This window comes from Ascaphus truei, chromosome 6 (assembly GCF_040206685.1).
Source record: "Ascaphus truei isolate aAscTru1 chromosome 6, aAscTru1.hap1, whole genome shotgun sequence".
NCBI classification, from domain to species: Eukaryota; Metazoa; Chordata; class Amphibia; order Anura; family Ascaphidae; genus Ascaphus; species Ascaphus truei.
The window spans coordinates 26,592,608-26,608,627 of record NC_134488.1 but is presented as its reverse complement, the minus strand read 5'-3'; the positions used below and the strand labels follow the sequence as shown (position 1 = coordinate 26,608,627).

At 45.7% G+C, this 16,020-nt stretch overlaps 1 protein-coding gene and 1 long non-coding RNA gene across 2 annotated transcripts in view; both read right to left on the bottom strand.

Annotated features, from left to right (window-relative positions):
• The window catches only part of RCAN3 (RCAN family member 3), a 30,501-nt gene extending 16,245 nt beyond the window's left edge, over window positions 1-14,256 (bottom strand). Inside the window, exons 1-2 of the mRNA XM_075603719.1 lie at window positions 14,128-14,256; window positions 1,907-2,139 (exon numbers count right to left, since the gene is read on the bottom strand). Coding sequence (XP_075459834.1) covers window positions 1,907-2,101 — 195 coding nt within the window. The 5' untranslated portion in view covers window positions 2,102-2,139; window positions 14,128-14,256. The remainder of the gene's footprint in view (window positions 1-1,906; window positions 2,140-14,127) is intronic.
• A 1,164-nt stretch (window positions 14,257-15,420) lies between these two features.
• Window positions 15,421-16,020, bottom strand: part of LOC142496411 (uncharacterized) — a 510,055-nt gene continuing 509,455 nt past the window's right edge. The window contains exon 3 of the long non-coding RNA XR_012801979.1: window positions 15,421-15,797. This is a non-coding gene — a long non-coding RNA (uncharacterized LOC142496411). The remainder of the gene's footprint in view (window positions 15,798-16,020) is intronic.

The window sequence follows — 16,020 nt, the reverse complement described above, 5'->3', positions numbered from 1 at the left end:
CCTGAGATGCTACCTACGTAGGGGGTGCCAGTATCTCAGTGCTGTTTAAATCTCCAGGGCACGCAGGGCCAGCAGGGAGCTGTGACGGATGACGTCATGGCTTCCTGTTCAGCCCATGTGACGCGGGACATTTAAGCCGCCATTACGAGAACCCCAGCCGGAGCTGCTACCGGCACCCCCTCGTGGGAGACAGGGGGTCCCCAAAGCTGAAATGAATGAGGTACAGCTCTGGAGACCCCCTGCTTCAATCCTATTTTAAAAATACAATTTAAAAAACGCATAGCTTGGACTGGCTCTGTAAACCCCCCTGAAAGGTGCAAAAAAACAAAAACAAAAAACACCCAACCGTTTGTCAAGAATTTAACAATTGGCTTCCTTAAACAAATGTAACCAAGCTAAAATGCGCAGATTTGGCTGCTTTGCAAATGTAGTTGCTACGGATTGAAAGTGGAGTGACGTTTGGTTTATGGATAAACTTCTCGAATTCCCTATGCATTTCTCTGTAAGAAAACTTTTTAGCCCAACACGGCTTAAAAAAAAAAAAAAAAAAAAAAAAAAAATGTATATAATAAACATATATATTTTTTTTTTTATTATTTTTAAGCAGTGTCGGGCTAAACAGATAGATATAGATTCCATGCAGCAGTGACACCTAGTGGCGACATATAATACAACTCAACTCTCAACGATGTGGGTTCTTGTCCTCCTTAGGACAAAATGATCCAATGATCTAATAATGGCAATGTTTCATTGGTTAAATGTGGGTGATTGACACTTTTCTGTTTAAGCAAATAGGATAAGTAGAAGAAAATATTTATTTCCCCTTTTAAATGTGTCCACACTGACCCACCGCTTTGTTTTTACAATTTTTACCCAATCTCTTACCTAAACTTTAGTACCTGCAAAAACTAAAAAAAAAAAAACCCCAACAAATCCGCTGCACTCAGGAAAAGGTTTCTGGGTCCTTTATTTAACAAGAACCCATACTGCTAGGAGAACGGGTGTATATCTGAAAAGGGATCAAACTATTTTATAAGTACGTGAAATAAAAAGACAGAAAGAATCGGCACACAGGAATAAAAGGTATTTCACAGCAGCAGGTATAATAAAGTCCCCCACGAGTCTGTTCGTATGAGCAGAATTACTTACACTGCCCTCTACAGGAGCGGCCAACTCCCGTCCTCAAGGGCCACCAACAGGTGGTTTCCAGGATACTCCTGCTTCAGCACAGGTGGCTCAATCAGTCCCTGCTTCAGCACAGGTAGTTCAATCAGTGGCTCAGTCTTGAGCCACTGATTGAGCTACCTGTGCTGAAGCAGGGAGAATCCTGAAAACCTGACCTGTTGGTGGCCCTTGGGGACTGGAGTTGGCCAGCCCTGCCCTATTACGTTATTTTTTGGAAATGCAATTAAACAGAAATCTAAAAGCGTTTTCCTGAGTGCAGCAGATATTAACTTCTCCTATGTCTTTTTTTGCCTATAATTAAGAGACAAAATGGCGCCTGCTACCATGCAGCAATGGACATTGATCTGTGAGGTCTGAGCGAGTCCAGCCCTCTTCCCCCGCCTCTATAAACTTTACCATCTACAACAACAAAAAAAGGCTCAGTCACGCTTACATCCCTTTGTGGTTTTGTTTTACTTGGTTTAATTCTGCAGCCAGGTAAACAGATAAATGGGAAGAACAGCAGTGGGCAGATCTGGTTACCTTTCATCGGGACCCTAGAAAATTAGAACCATTCCTTCCCCTCCTCCCCCCCCCCCCGAGAACCAATTTACTAGAAGGGGTGGCTGAGACATACGTGCTATTTAGGAGTGGGTGGGTAGTGGGTTTATCAGGCCTTTGTGTAGCACTGTCCCAGCTGAGAGGGAACAAGGGGAGATGTCCCGTTAGGTACCGTACGTACCCTCTGTTCCTCCACCTCGAAGACGGACTCGTGCACGCTGCAAGCGAAGAGGGAGGTGGGGAGGTCGCTTAGATCCATCAGCTCCTCCAGGTCATCGTCGTTTTCGCCGAAGATCATCTCCTCGTCCTCCTCCTCCTGGTCGCTGCTGTACAGGTCGGAGCTCTCGTTCCACGACTTCATAGTGTCCCTCAGCATGGCTCTCGCTGGTTCAAATTCCAAGCGCTCAAAGCAGCCTGGACAGGGCAGGACACATACAGCGAGACAGCTATGGGCCAGGTTTACATTGAATGGACTGTGATGCCTTATTGCTTAGCATCGCTTGGTAAATATGGCCCTGTGTATTTAAAGAAAACACCTTGGTTGCTTATGCTAAAGCAATGTTTTTTCTACTGGCATAGCAAAGACTACTCAATCAAGAGCTTCGTGTGCCCTTATCCCAGCCTGTAAAAGGGGAGTGAGAGAGGGGGAGCTTTGCCTGTGCCAATCAAATGCTTACTCAAGCCCAACCTGTCCCTGTTCGTCAATAAAGATAAGGAGGTGGGGCTTTGCCTGTGCAAACTCTTGTTAAACACACAGTGATGAGATAAAATGCAGCAGCCAGAGGAAATCAAACCCCCTCCCAAGTCTCAGCTCAGCATGTTTACAGAATAACTTTAAACAGGACTTAAATATACTTAAAAATGTGTCAGATTTGGGTAAGAAAATGCACCAAATCACCCGGATGTGACCCCTTAAACAGGTCACTGGTATTAGCTCACTTTGGTCCTAGGAGGGGACTGCACATTAAAGTGTTTGGTTTAAAATAATTGTGTTCTTTTTCCAGACCTTTTTTAGAAATTCATATTCTCGCCTTATAAAACACTGCTCTCTCTCGTCAAACAAACCTAATTTTCTTCCCTTGTACAAACTCTGCCCTCTCACCCTCAATTGTAAAACATACTGGACACCTAACAAGCTCATATTGAACCCCCAAAATAACCACAACATATATATATAAGCATATGAGTGTCACAGAGGAGTGCTACTGAGCATGGCAATATATATTTAAAACCAGAGACAGAACATAAAACACAGACAGAGCTCAGTTTTAGCACATCCAGTGAAACTCATACACGGTACAGTGCCTAAATATATATGTATAAATATATATTAAGTAAAATGGTCTTTTAGTGTAACATTTTTGGCCAAAATTGTTGTAAGCCCCTGAGCCAACTGCACGGCAGACCACAATTCAGGGGTCCCTAACACTAATATAAATTCTTAATAACCTGTGTAGTAACAGGAAGAATGATTTATAGTAAATCTGTCATTATTAGTTGCAAAGTTCTAAGTCTGATTGAAGCTTTTATTAACCTGTACATTACCAGGAAAAGCACTCTGTATTAGAGTTGTCACAACCCTATTGCAAGCACGCAAGTTCCCCTGAGTGGAAGATGCTATGGAGTGAGCCCTTAACCATTCTTAACCTTAAATGTTCAGCTAGTCTTGGCTGATTGGAGGGTGGCAACCTCCTACCTAATTGTAGCTCACCCCCTCCCACATTTAAATGGTTAAGGGCTCACTCCATAGCATCTTCCACTCAGGGGAACTTGCGTGCTTGCAGTAGGGTTGTGACAACTATAATACAGAGTGCTTTTCCTGGTAATGTACAGGTTAATAAAAGCATCAATCAGACTTAGAACTTTGCAACTAATAATGACAGATTTACTATAAATCATTCTTCCTGTTATTACACAGGTTATTAAGAATTTATATTAGTGTTAGGGACCCCTGAATTGTGGTCTGCCGTGCAGTTGGCTCAGGGGCCTACAACAATTTTGGCCAAAAATGTTAAACTAAAAGACCATTTTACTTAATATATATTTATACATATATATTTAGGCACTGTACCGTGTATGAGTTTCACTGGATGTGCTAAAACTGAGCTATGTCTGTGTTTTATGTTCTGTCTCTGGTTTTAAATAACTCTAACCCTCAATGCCTATTTGACACCTTTGACTCACTTTCCGTCTCCACGGGCCACACCTACCTCCCCTCGCACCCCTAAATGCACCCTCAGCTCATATTCCCCTGTGACGGAGGACGAGGTCTCCACGCTCCTCTCATCATCTCGCCCTACATCCTGCCCCCTTGATCCTATTCCCTCACATCTCCTCCGCACTCTCTCTTGCACACTATGCCCCACCCCAACTCACCTTTTTAACGGCTCTCATCTTCTTTCAAACATGGACTCATCATCACACCCATTCTGAAGAAACCATCACGTGACCCAACCTCCCCCTCTAACTCACGCCCTCCATCTCTTCTCCCCGTTGCCTCCAAGCTACTTGAGCGACTTGTATACAACAGTCTGACTCACTTTCTCTCCTCCAACTCCTTGCTTGACTGTTTGCAATCTGGTTTCCGTCGCCGATTACACTCCACTGAGACAGCACTAATAAAACGGGCCAATGACTTATTCACAGCTAAATCCATGGGTCACTTCTCCCTTCTAATTCTCCTGGATCTCTCTGCTGCCTTTGACACTGTTGATCACCACCTTTTCATGAACACTCTCAGCTCCATTGGCCCCCATGATGCAGCCCTCTCCTGGCTCATGTCCTACATATCCAACTGCTCCTTCAGTGTTCCCTTCTCTGGTGCCTCCTCGTCTTCACTCCTTTTCTATGTTGGAGTCCCACAAGGCTCTTTTCCTTGTCCTCTTCTCACTCTACTGTACACCTCTTCTCTTGGTGAACTAATACAATCTTTTGGCTCTCAGTGTCATCTCTCTATGCCGCCGACGAGAGATAGAGATAACCTCCCCTGACCTCTACCTCACTCACCGCTCCATTTCTGCTGCTCCACTACGCATATCCCTACACTAGCTATCCATATCCTCTAGAATCAAATTTAAACCCCTAGCTCTGACTTCCAAAGCTCTCAACGACGCGGTCCCCCTTACATCACAGACCTCATTCCCAAATAAGGGCAAAACGCGGGGGGCGTTTAGGGATATGACATTCGCATTATCACCTCCTCACTCCAGCCCACAAGACTTCTCCTGTGCTGCCCCCTCTCTGGAATTCCCTACCACGCACCATCAGACTCTCCACCAGCTTTCAGATCTCCAGAAACTCCCTGAAAGCCTTCCTTGATAAGGTGAGTTATCTGTCATACCTCAAGAATTTGGTCTTCCCCTGCTGCGACGCGGTCATGTGGCCGCGCACAGCCAATGGCAGGGCAGATATGCCCCATCATGGCCGTGCCCCCCATCGTAGCCCCGCCTCCCCAGGTCCCCTAGAGCTCCCGTACAGACCGCTGATCGCGGCTGTAGTCGCTGCATGCGCCGCCCATGCCGCCCGGCGCGCATGCAACCGGGAGGATTGGGGCCGTCGCCTAACAGAGCGAGGGGCCCGGCAGTGGTCTAGGACATTTGGTCTAGGCTATTTCGCCACTACCAAAATGGCCGCTGGCACTTCGCCACTACTCATTCCGCTGCTGGAAACTGCCGCCGGCCACGTCACCGCTAAAGTAAGTGATACCCTAACTGCTAAAACCCTTTAAATTAACCCCCTATCCAAAGCACTAAAACCCTTTAAATTAACCCTGTACCCTAACCAGCAGTAAAAAAATGACCTTAGACGTGGCCGGAATTCCAGCGACGGATCGGCTGTGAGGCGAATCGCGGCGAAGCACAAACGGCCATTTGGTTGTGGCAAAACGGCTGAGACCAAATGTTGCATCCCGCCCAGCAGCACCAGAGTGGCGGGGGGTGTGGGGGTGGGATCGCTGCTTTCATGGGGTCCCGCACACTGTACCAGTGCCTTTGACACTACACAAAGCTCATAGGGACATTACTGCCTGTAACTGACACAGCATTGTGATCTTCTAATTATAGGCCCAGTAATATATCCCCAGTCACACTTGGCATTATACATTGCATTTGCTCTAAAGTGAAAGCAGTCACCCATGAAACAATATTTCTAACGTATTAATGGCGGTTTTAGAATAGCTTTGCTAATTTAGACCCCACGACTAACAACGAAAAGCCCAGTGAGAAATAAATACTGCTTAATATACAGTACTTACCAATAGTGTAAAGGCAGGGGGGGGGGGGGTGCGATGGTTGCAGAGGCCCCCCGCACTCTTCCCCAAGGCATTTAAATTAAATGCTGGGGGATCGTGCGAGACCTCTACAACTTCCCTTACCTTCGGCAACTCGCAACGTCAAATGACACGGCGGGGTCACGTAACCCCCGCGGCGTCATTTGACGACAAGGAGGGGGGCATGAGTAGGGGGGAGAGCAGGCAGGGGGCGCAGACTGAAAAGTTTGCGCACCCCAGGTCTTAGGCAGGGGTGCTCAACTCCAGCCCCCTTCAGTCCCTGATTCAGCACAGGTGGCTCAATCAGAGGCTCAGTCTTAGGGGCCTATGCAGAGAGCAACGGTTAAAAAAATTGGAGATTTGAAACACTTTGCCATATAATGGCGCGAATGTATCTCCATATGCAGGAAGGAAGGATAAGTGGCAATATCACCATGCAGGAATATGTAGAGTTGAAAACCGCGTGATTAGCGCGGTAGAAAACTGCTTTGACAAAACCGGATATTGCTGGTTATGTTCCCTATCGCCGCTCACATGCAGTTTCTTGCCAACTTTTGTTGGCGTGCATACTTGGAGAACATCTCTCCATGTTTTTGACGACATGAGCCGGGAAAAGATGTTTGGCCCTTCCTTCATACGGCGGTTTGAAATACAGATGAAATGTAGGTTCGCGCCAACCGCACGGCGCGTTTTTAAAACAAAAACAAAAAAATTGGCGCTTTCCTCTCTTTTCCCCTCTTTCGCGCCATTTCATGCATTTCTGTTGAAAAATGTCCCTGCAGCCTGGCGATATACCGCGCATCGCTGCTCTCTGCATGAGGCCCTAAGACTGAGCCACCTGTGCTGAAGCTGAAATATCCTGAAAACCTGAACTGGGGAGAGGGGGGGGGGGGAGAGGGAGGGGCTTGAGGACCGGAGTTGAGCACCCCTGTTATAAGGCCCAGATCCACATAAGGGGGCTAAGCGTTAGAGTTAGGGCTAAGAGTTAGCACAACTCAGCTCGTGTTGATAGGAATGGGAGTAAAAGTCTGCTGAAGCTTAGCCCCGTTGTGGATCTGGGCCTAAGTGCCCTAAAGAACCAGAGCAGTGCGGGGGGGGGGGGGGGGGGGGTAAAATCAAATCATCGTGTACTTTGGAGCAACGTCTACTTGAACTGTAATGTACAAAGAGTTATGCAATAATAATAATTTAGGCTACAAAAATAAAAAATAAAGTTTCTAAAATAAATCCATGTGTATTAAAGTAACAACCCCAACCCAAAAACCAACATGATCTTAACTCGTACTATACGTCAAGCACCTTCCCTTATACGCCTGCACCCTCTCTCCCCACTCTTAAGACAAGCCTTAAAACTCACCTCTTACATGAAGCATTTCAATAGCCTGCACTCATGGTTACTGTCCCAGTCACTCCTACCAACCATTGTGACCAAGCACTGCCATCTACAGCACGTATTCCCTCACCTGCTGTCTCTGTAAGTCTCCCAACATACCACTTAGATTGTAAGCTCTCCGGGGCAGGGATTTCCTTTCCTATTGTCTGATCTTGTTTGTTACACTATTTGTATTATAATTCCCTGTACTGTCTCTTGTAAAAAGACAAGTACATTGTGGGCAATACATAAATAAAGATATACAAACTTACTGTTGGTGTCTTGCCCCCTGATCTATCTGAGTTTGTATTTTTAGTGTTAAAAATATATATATTTAATTTCAAAATTGTGTATTTTTGAGTTAAGCGTGAGTATCTGAGTTATACCTTTTTACTTTCTTTTAAGTATAATTTAAACATGGAAAATTGTAAAGATGTGTTGAAATCTGTCAAGTTTACCAGGAATGTTGGAAAATCAATGAAACGAACAATGAGAAATGGATTCACACACTTCGCAGCTACAAGAATAGGCCCCCTAGAACAACCAGTCATTACAGGAAGGGAGGATCCGAAGGACTATTGCCCCGGAAATGCATCTCTGCTTGCAAAAAATAAAAATTGTTACTCAAAACTCCTCCTCACCTGTTTAACTTGGGAGGTCTTTTCACTTTGCTGCAAGAACAGGATCTAGTATGGTTCTTTCCCCTCATACAGAGGTAAAGGGAAGGGTTCACAGTGTAGTGTAGGACCTGCATTAATTTGGTTATACAGGCAGTCCTCGGTTATCCGACACAATGCGTTACTCAAAATGGCGTTGTAAAGCGAAACGTTGTAAAGCAAAACACGTTTTCCCGTAGGAACACTGTTTAAATGAAAGGTTCCGTTCCTGAAGGCATTTTTAACACTAAAATACACCAAATATTTTATGCAGGCAATAAGATATGCAGCACACACATAAATTATATAGTGTATATACTGTATTATATATATATTATATAGTATAATATAATATTATATAGTATAATATTATATATATACGCTCTTACGACGCTTTGCAACGTTGTTTATGTGAATGTGTGTATATATATATATATATATATATATATATATATATATATATATATATATATATATATATATACATACACACACATACACAACGTTGCAAAGCGTCGTAAGAGTGTTGGATAAGCCATTTTGGCGTTGTAAAAATGAACATAGGTATGCGTTGGATAAGCCATTCGTTGTAAAGCGAAGCGTTGTAAAACGAGGACTGCCTGTACCTTGACGTTGTTATGCAGGCTTATGACGCTTTGGCCAAAGGGTTTAACTAAATAACCAAGTTATTATTATTGAAGTATTTAAACATTATACTTATTCCCATATGTTTTGTCAATTGGATGTAGCATTGGGCACCCCTGTCTTTTGTATATATAATTATTATTTTTTTAAATCTCTAGTTTCTGAGATTACCTTGGGACATTTAATATTTCAAAACGCTTCTATCTCCTGAACGGAGGACCAGCTTGTAACATTAAAATAGGGTTGGAAAGGAGCAAGAAGAGATTTCTTAAAATAAGCAAAATAATTATTTTTAAAAAATGGCAACCGGCACAGACTGTCCCTTTATTTAGTATGCTAAAATAGTAGTGGTATGTCATACCCCTTCGCACCAACACACTTCCACCCTCTGCTTTCTTTAGCGGTTAGGTAATGGGCGTGTATATTGTATACAAAAGGCATCTAAGAAGGGATATGATAACTATATACAAATATATTTGGGGACAGTACAAGGAGCTTTCAAAAGAACTATTCATCCCACGGGCAGTACAAAGGACTCGGGGTCATCCCTTAAGGTTGGCGGAAAGTAGATTTCACCAGCAGCAAAGGAAAGGGTTCTTTACAGTAAGGGCAGTTAAAATGTGGCATTCATTACCCATGGAGACTGTGATGGCAGATACAATAGATTTGTTCAAAAAAAGGTTGGACATCTTTTTAGAAAGGAAAGGTATACATGGATATACCAAATAAGTAAACATGGGAAGGATGTTGATCCAGGGAGTAATCGGATTGCCAATATTGGAGTCAGGAAGGAAATTATTTTCCCCCTTAAGAGATATCATTGGATGATGTGTCACTGGGGTTTTTGTTTGCCTTCCTTTGGATCAATATGCAAGTATAGATATAGGATAAAGTATCTGTTGTCTAAATTTAGCTTAAACGTGATGGACGCATGTCTTTTTTCAACCTCATCTACTATGTAACACCCCAGGGGTAGACAACCCCAGTCCTCAAGGCCTACCAACAGGTCAGTTTTTTTAGGATATCCCTGCTTCAGCACAGGTGACTGAGCCACTGATTGAGCCACCTGTGCTGAAGCAGGGATACCCTAAAAAAAAAGCTGTGTGTGCTGTGCACGCGCATAGTAAGTGAAACTTCTTTGACTTTTGTCACAGAAATTGTATTTGTGTTGGTGATGTTTAAATTAAAAATCAAAATACAATTTTTGACAAAACGCAAATAAATTTGACTTAGAATGCGCGTGCTCTGCACACATCCCCTGTATTAGCTATTTGCACTAAGTGTGAATTCCTCGTGTGTGCCGGTGACTGAGTGTGCGGTTGACTGAGCGTGACTGCGACTGCGTGTGACTGCGACTGCGTGTGACTGCGACTGCGTGTGACTGCGGGTGAGTGTGCGGGTGACTGCATGTGCGGGTGAGTGTGCGGGTGACTGCGTGTGCGGGTGAGTGTGCGGGTGAGTGTGCGTGTGACTGTGAGTGTGCGGGTGACTGTGAGTATGCGGGTGACTGCGTGTGACTGAGTGTGCGGGTGACTGTGAGTGTGCGGGTGACTGTGAGTGTGACTGCGTGTGAGTGTGCGCGAGTGTGCGGGTGCGTGTGACTGTGCGGGTGACTGTGCGTGTGACTGAGATGTGTTTTACAAATAGTCTCACCCTTTATATTCTGCATGAATACACCATGTTTGTAAAATTAGTACCATTATTATAGTGTCCTTTGCTCAAATAACTGTGCTCTCTCCTGCAGTCAAGCACAGCACCACTGAGGTTGTATTAGTACTGTGACCACTGCATTTTACAATCTGATATATTGCTGACTTTGTATAGATCAGATATTTCCAGTACACAGAAGAATGTTATATTCCATTTGGGTTGACAGTTGAGATTTGTCATACAGATACCTTGCTATTTCCTTATCCCTGAGTATTTACTAGCACTGAGATTTCCAGTGTTTAGTGTGTCCTGTTCTGACAGTCTTTCATTGTTCTGCTGAAGGCTCATGCCAGTCTGGATGGTTCCTTCAGTGCATATTAGCAGAGAGCACAGGACACCAGGAGCTGCATGCAGCTATATCTCACCATCAGAAGCAGCATCTGACACTGACTGTACCTTATTTATCTGACACTGACTGTACCTTATTCATATACACACACACACACACACACACACACACACACACACACACACACGCTGCAAGGGCAGGGAATGCACATCCACTTCTGCCCTGTCCTGCTACTCGCTGCACACACACAGAATCACTAGGACTGTGATGTTTTCAATGTGATGTCCCTCTCCCCAGCCTATTCTTCCTTTTGATATCTTTTAATGTGGACATCATTGCCAGGTCCGATCTCCCTCCTCCCTCCTCCCTCCTCCCACCTCCCTCCTCCCTCCTCCCTCCTCCCTCCTCCCACCTCCCTCCTCCCTCCTCCCTCGGCAATTCAGCATGTCAGCGACACACTGCTCTGCTTCCTCTCGGTTACCCTTCATGATCCCTGGGCTCCTCTCCTCTGGCAGCGCTCAGTCAGCGGGACACAGGGAAGGGGAGGGAGGTGAGAGGCTGAGCAGCGGCTCACTGAGTCTGATTTAAAATCCCCGCGCTTGCTACACCTTTCACTCTAGCACCGGAAGCTCTGCGGCAGCCATCTTGCTATACCCATGGCAGCTGACGTGTGGGGGTAACAGCGGCCGTTAGGAGCGGCGCCGGCGGCTATCGCCGCCGCCGCCGCCGCATGTCACAGCGGGTGTGTGTGGGGGGGAGCGGTGGCTGTTAGGAGCGGCGCCGGCGGCTATCGCCGCCGCCGCCGCCGCAGGTCACAGTAGATGCGGGGGGAGGGGAGGGGGGGGAGCCATGACGTCACTTCCGTTTCACATTTCCCCTCCAACTCTCCCGTTTTACTCCATCAGAATAGGTGCCACTAAAGAAGTTTCACTTCAAAAATGACCTGTTGGTAACTCTTGAGTTGGCTACCCCTGGGGTACCCTGTAATACATGTTACTAGGTTTTTTTTCAGTGTTTGATTTCCATGCTTAAATTTACATAGATAACTGAATATACCCTAAATGATAAATCTCCTGTAGCAGTGGTAAATACAGCGTTATAATAGCGGAGTGCTTTCATTTTAGAAGGGTGAAACGTTTTCAAACCTATTCCAGCCAATCACGTGCTGTACCTATGTATATCTTTTATATAGCGCCATCCAGGCACATGGCGCTGTACAACACACGCGACATAATATTATGACACAATGGGAATAAGTGCTTCAGACATAAAAAACAGGAAAGGGAGTCCCTACCCCAAAGAGCTTGCAATCTAAGTGGTAAGTGGGGAGAACAGTAACAGGTCAACCCCATGTGAAGCAGCGGATCCCTGTTGGTTTTTTTGTACCAGGATGAGCACTAAGGTCTCGGACCAGAAACCCACAATTTTCAGCTCCGGGGGTGGGCTGGTTGTCCAGAAACTGACCGCTGCGAACTAGTGGCATCAAGTTCCCACATTCAGTCCCCCCCCCAGGGGAAACAAAATGGCGGTTTTAAATTTGCACGTCATGCGGGCCAATAGGAAGCCACGACATCATCCGCCGCAGTGGAGGTTAAATAACAGGAAGTAAAAGGGCTACCCAAATATCTTAGAAAACAGCAGGTCGCGGAGCTGGAAATAACTGGGTTTAGCGCCTTCCCATACTGCCGGGATGAAGTAGGGGGGCTACTACTTTAAAGTAACAACCGCAGCTTTTCCCAGTATTCATTTAACCCTTTGGGTTACCTTAGCCGTTGCTGCTACATAATAGGGTCTGGCCCTCCACGGCACGTCAAAATGCAGGAGGGGCTCAACTCCACTCCTCAAGCCCCCCGCAACAGGTCAGGTTTTCAGGATATCCCAGCTTCAGCACAGGTGGCTCAAAGGCTGAGCCTCTGATTGAGGCACGTGCTGAAGCGGAGACTGACTGAGCCACCTGTGGTGTGCGTTGAACGCAATCTTAAGAGTAGAACGGAATAGGCGGGGACCTCCCTGTCACCCAAAGCGTTAATGGATTATAACGTGGTCGTACACCGCTGAACTGTGCAGTTTTGGGCTCCCACAATACTTAGTTTCCACTAAAATGCACTACCCGCATGTTTAAAAGGCAGCGTCTGCAGTCAGCCAATAGGAAGACACAGCAGCAACTCCCCCCCCCCCCCCGTGGCTTCCTATTGGCTCGCAGGGCTTGGCGACCATTTTAAATCACCTGAGTCAACTAAAGCCAGTAAGTAGCTTGCTACCAAGACATCTCCTAAGCTAAACCTAGCGCGCTTCAGCTGCGGGGAATCCCCCAGGATCGAATTCTGGGCTGGGAAGTTCACCTATTGAAAACCCTGGATTTTGATCCCCTAAAAAGGTATCACAACCTGCAATGAATCTACAGATGAATCACGTGAGAGTGGCGAGGTGTCTGGATTGTTATCTCTTTGGGGCAGGGTCCGCCTTCCTATTTTGTGATGGTGTTGTTATCCTCCCTTCCACATTGTACTACGTTGCGGAGTATGCTGGCGCCGTCCAAATAAGAGATGATGGTAACCCAACTGCTGCAATGCTGCAGCTCCAAGATCCCTCCCTTGCAGCAACTTTATGTGTATGGAGTGTAGACAGCCGGTAACGAATCCCCTGCAGTGCTCCAGGTACTGAGTAGCGTATAGTGCTGCATTACTACCTGGTAACCCAACTCCTGCAGTGCTTCAGGCCCTGAGCAGCGTATAATACCACGTTACTACCTGGTAACCCAACTCCTGCAGTGCTTCAGGCCCTGAGCAGCGTATAATACCACGTTACTACCTGGTAACCCAACTCCTGCAGTTCTTCAGGCCCTGAGGAGCATATAATGCATCGTTACTACCTGGTAACCCAACTCCTGCAGTGCTTCAGGCCCTGAGGAGCATATAATGCAGCGTTACTACCTGGTAACCCAACTCCTGCAGTGCTTCAGGCCCTGAGGAGCATATAATGCAGCGTTACTACCTGGTAATCCAACTCCTGCAGTGCTTCAGGCCCTGAGGAGCATATAATGCAGCGTTACTACCTGGTAACCCAACTCCTGCAGTACTTCAGGCCCTGAGCAATGTATAATGCCGAGTTACTACCTGGTAACCCAACTCCTGTAGCTTATAATGCCGCGTTACTACCCAGTAACCCAACTCCTGCAGTGCTTCAGGCCCTGAGGAGCATATAATGCAGCGTTACTACCTGGTAACCCAACTCCTGCAGTACTTCAGGCCCTGAGCAATGTATAATGCCGAGTTACTACCTGGTAACCCAACTCCTGTAGCTTATAATGCCGCGTTACTACCCAGTAACCCAACTCCTGCAGTGCTACAGGGACTAAGCAGAGTATTAGGCACTTACTACCTGGTAACCCAGCACCTGCAGTGCTCCAGCCCCCTCCCCCGAGGGTCCAATCACAGCGGAGCAGCTCAGTAGCCGCACTCACCCGTCACTCCGCCCGGCCGGGCCCCCGCTCCGCATCCCCACTCTCCCCTCCGTCCTTTCTGCTGCAGGGAGACGGTTGCCAAGCGCTACACGAGCGACTGACAACGTAGTCAGCCAATGGGAAGAGGCGGTGTCGCCTATCCACCAATGAGGCTGCGCTGTTTCATGGGCGGGCGGGGCTTAGTGGCGAAGCCAGGTAGTGGGGAGATACGGCACAATCATGTGAAAACGGCTCCCATTGGCTCCTCCGTATCCGGTGGTTGATTGGTTAGTTCTTCTCCCACTCTGATTGGTCGGTGTTATATCTTCTTGTATTCTGATTGGTAGATGTTATTTCTCACATGCATTTTCCCATCGGGAGGTTTATTATAGGGCTGATGCTTAATAAGGGAGGAGATTCAGTCCTATTGAGGTGCCATCCCATTGAATAACATGCTGAACTGAAGGCCTTGGCAACATAATACATTGTCTCTCCTTATTATTATTATAATTATTATTTATTAAACATGTATTATGGTTTTTTTTATGCTCGCAAAACAATATATTTGCCTCATTTTAAAGGTGAAATGTATTTCAAGGAGCAAACTACATTTAAAATAATGTTTAAGGCTGCATTTTTATTTGTGTGTGTAGAATTTGTATTTATATAGCGCAAACAATACGCAGCGCTTTACAAAGTTACACTACAAGGTAAATAAATTACAAAGGCTGGGGATAAGTGCAACAGGGGACCCTGCCCCAAAGAATCAATTTTCAACGTAATCCACTATACTAGACAGTACCATGACGGTGGCCATCCCTCCTAGGTTTTGAAGCAAAAGGTGGCAATGTGTGCTCATTTACATGTCATTTCCCAGAATCCCTTGCTGCAATGGAAGCACTGTGTGCTGGGTGATAATGGTGAAAGGCAGGGTTGCAGACCTGTCTAGGACATGCAAATGAGCATACAGTAATATTTCCATTATATATATATGTATTGTAATGTATGTCTTTATTTATATAGCGCCATTAATGTACATAGCGCTTCACAGCAGTAATACATGTGGTAATCCAATAAATAACAGATAATATAAATAACAGATCATGGGAATAAGTGCTTTAGACATTAAGTAAGAGGAGTCCCTGCTCCGAGGAGCTTACAGTCTAATTGGTAGGTAGGGAGAACGTACAGAGACGGTAGGAGGGAGTTCTGGTAAGTGCGTCTGCAGGGGCCAAGCTTTATGTGCCATGTGTTCAGAATATATATACATACATACATACATACAGTTAGGTCCAGAAATAATTGGACACTGATACAAGTTTTGTTATTTCGGCTGTGTACCAAAATAAATTCAAGTTGCAGTTAAATAATGAATATGGGCTCAAAGTGCAGTCTATCAGCTTTAATATGAGGGTATTCACATCCAAATTGGAGGAAGAGTTTAGGAATTACATCTCTTTAATATGTAGCCCCCTCTTTTTCAAGGGACCAAAAGTAATTGGACAATTGACTCAAAAGCTGTTTCATGGACAGGTGTGGGCTATTCATTCGTTATTTCATCATCAATTAAGCAGGTAAAAAGGTCTGGAGTTGATTCCAGGTGTGGCATTTGCATTTGGAAGCTGTTGCTGTGAACCCACAAGATGCGGTCAAAGGAGATCTCAATGCAAGTGAACCAGGGCATCCTTCGGCTGCAAAAAAAAAGAAAATCCATCAGAGAGATAGCAGGAACATTAGGAGTGGCCAAATCAACAGTTTGGTACATTCTGAGGGGAAAAAAACGCACTGGTGAGCTCAGCAACACAAAAAGGCCTGGACGTCCACAGAAGACAACAGTGATGGATGATCGGAGGATCCTTTCCATGGTAAAGAAAAACCCCTTCAAAACATCCAGCCAAGTGAAGAACACTCTCC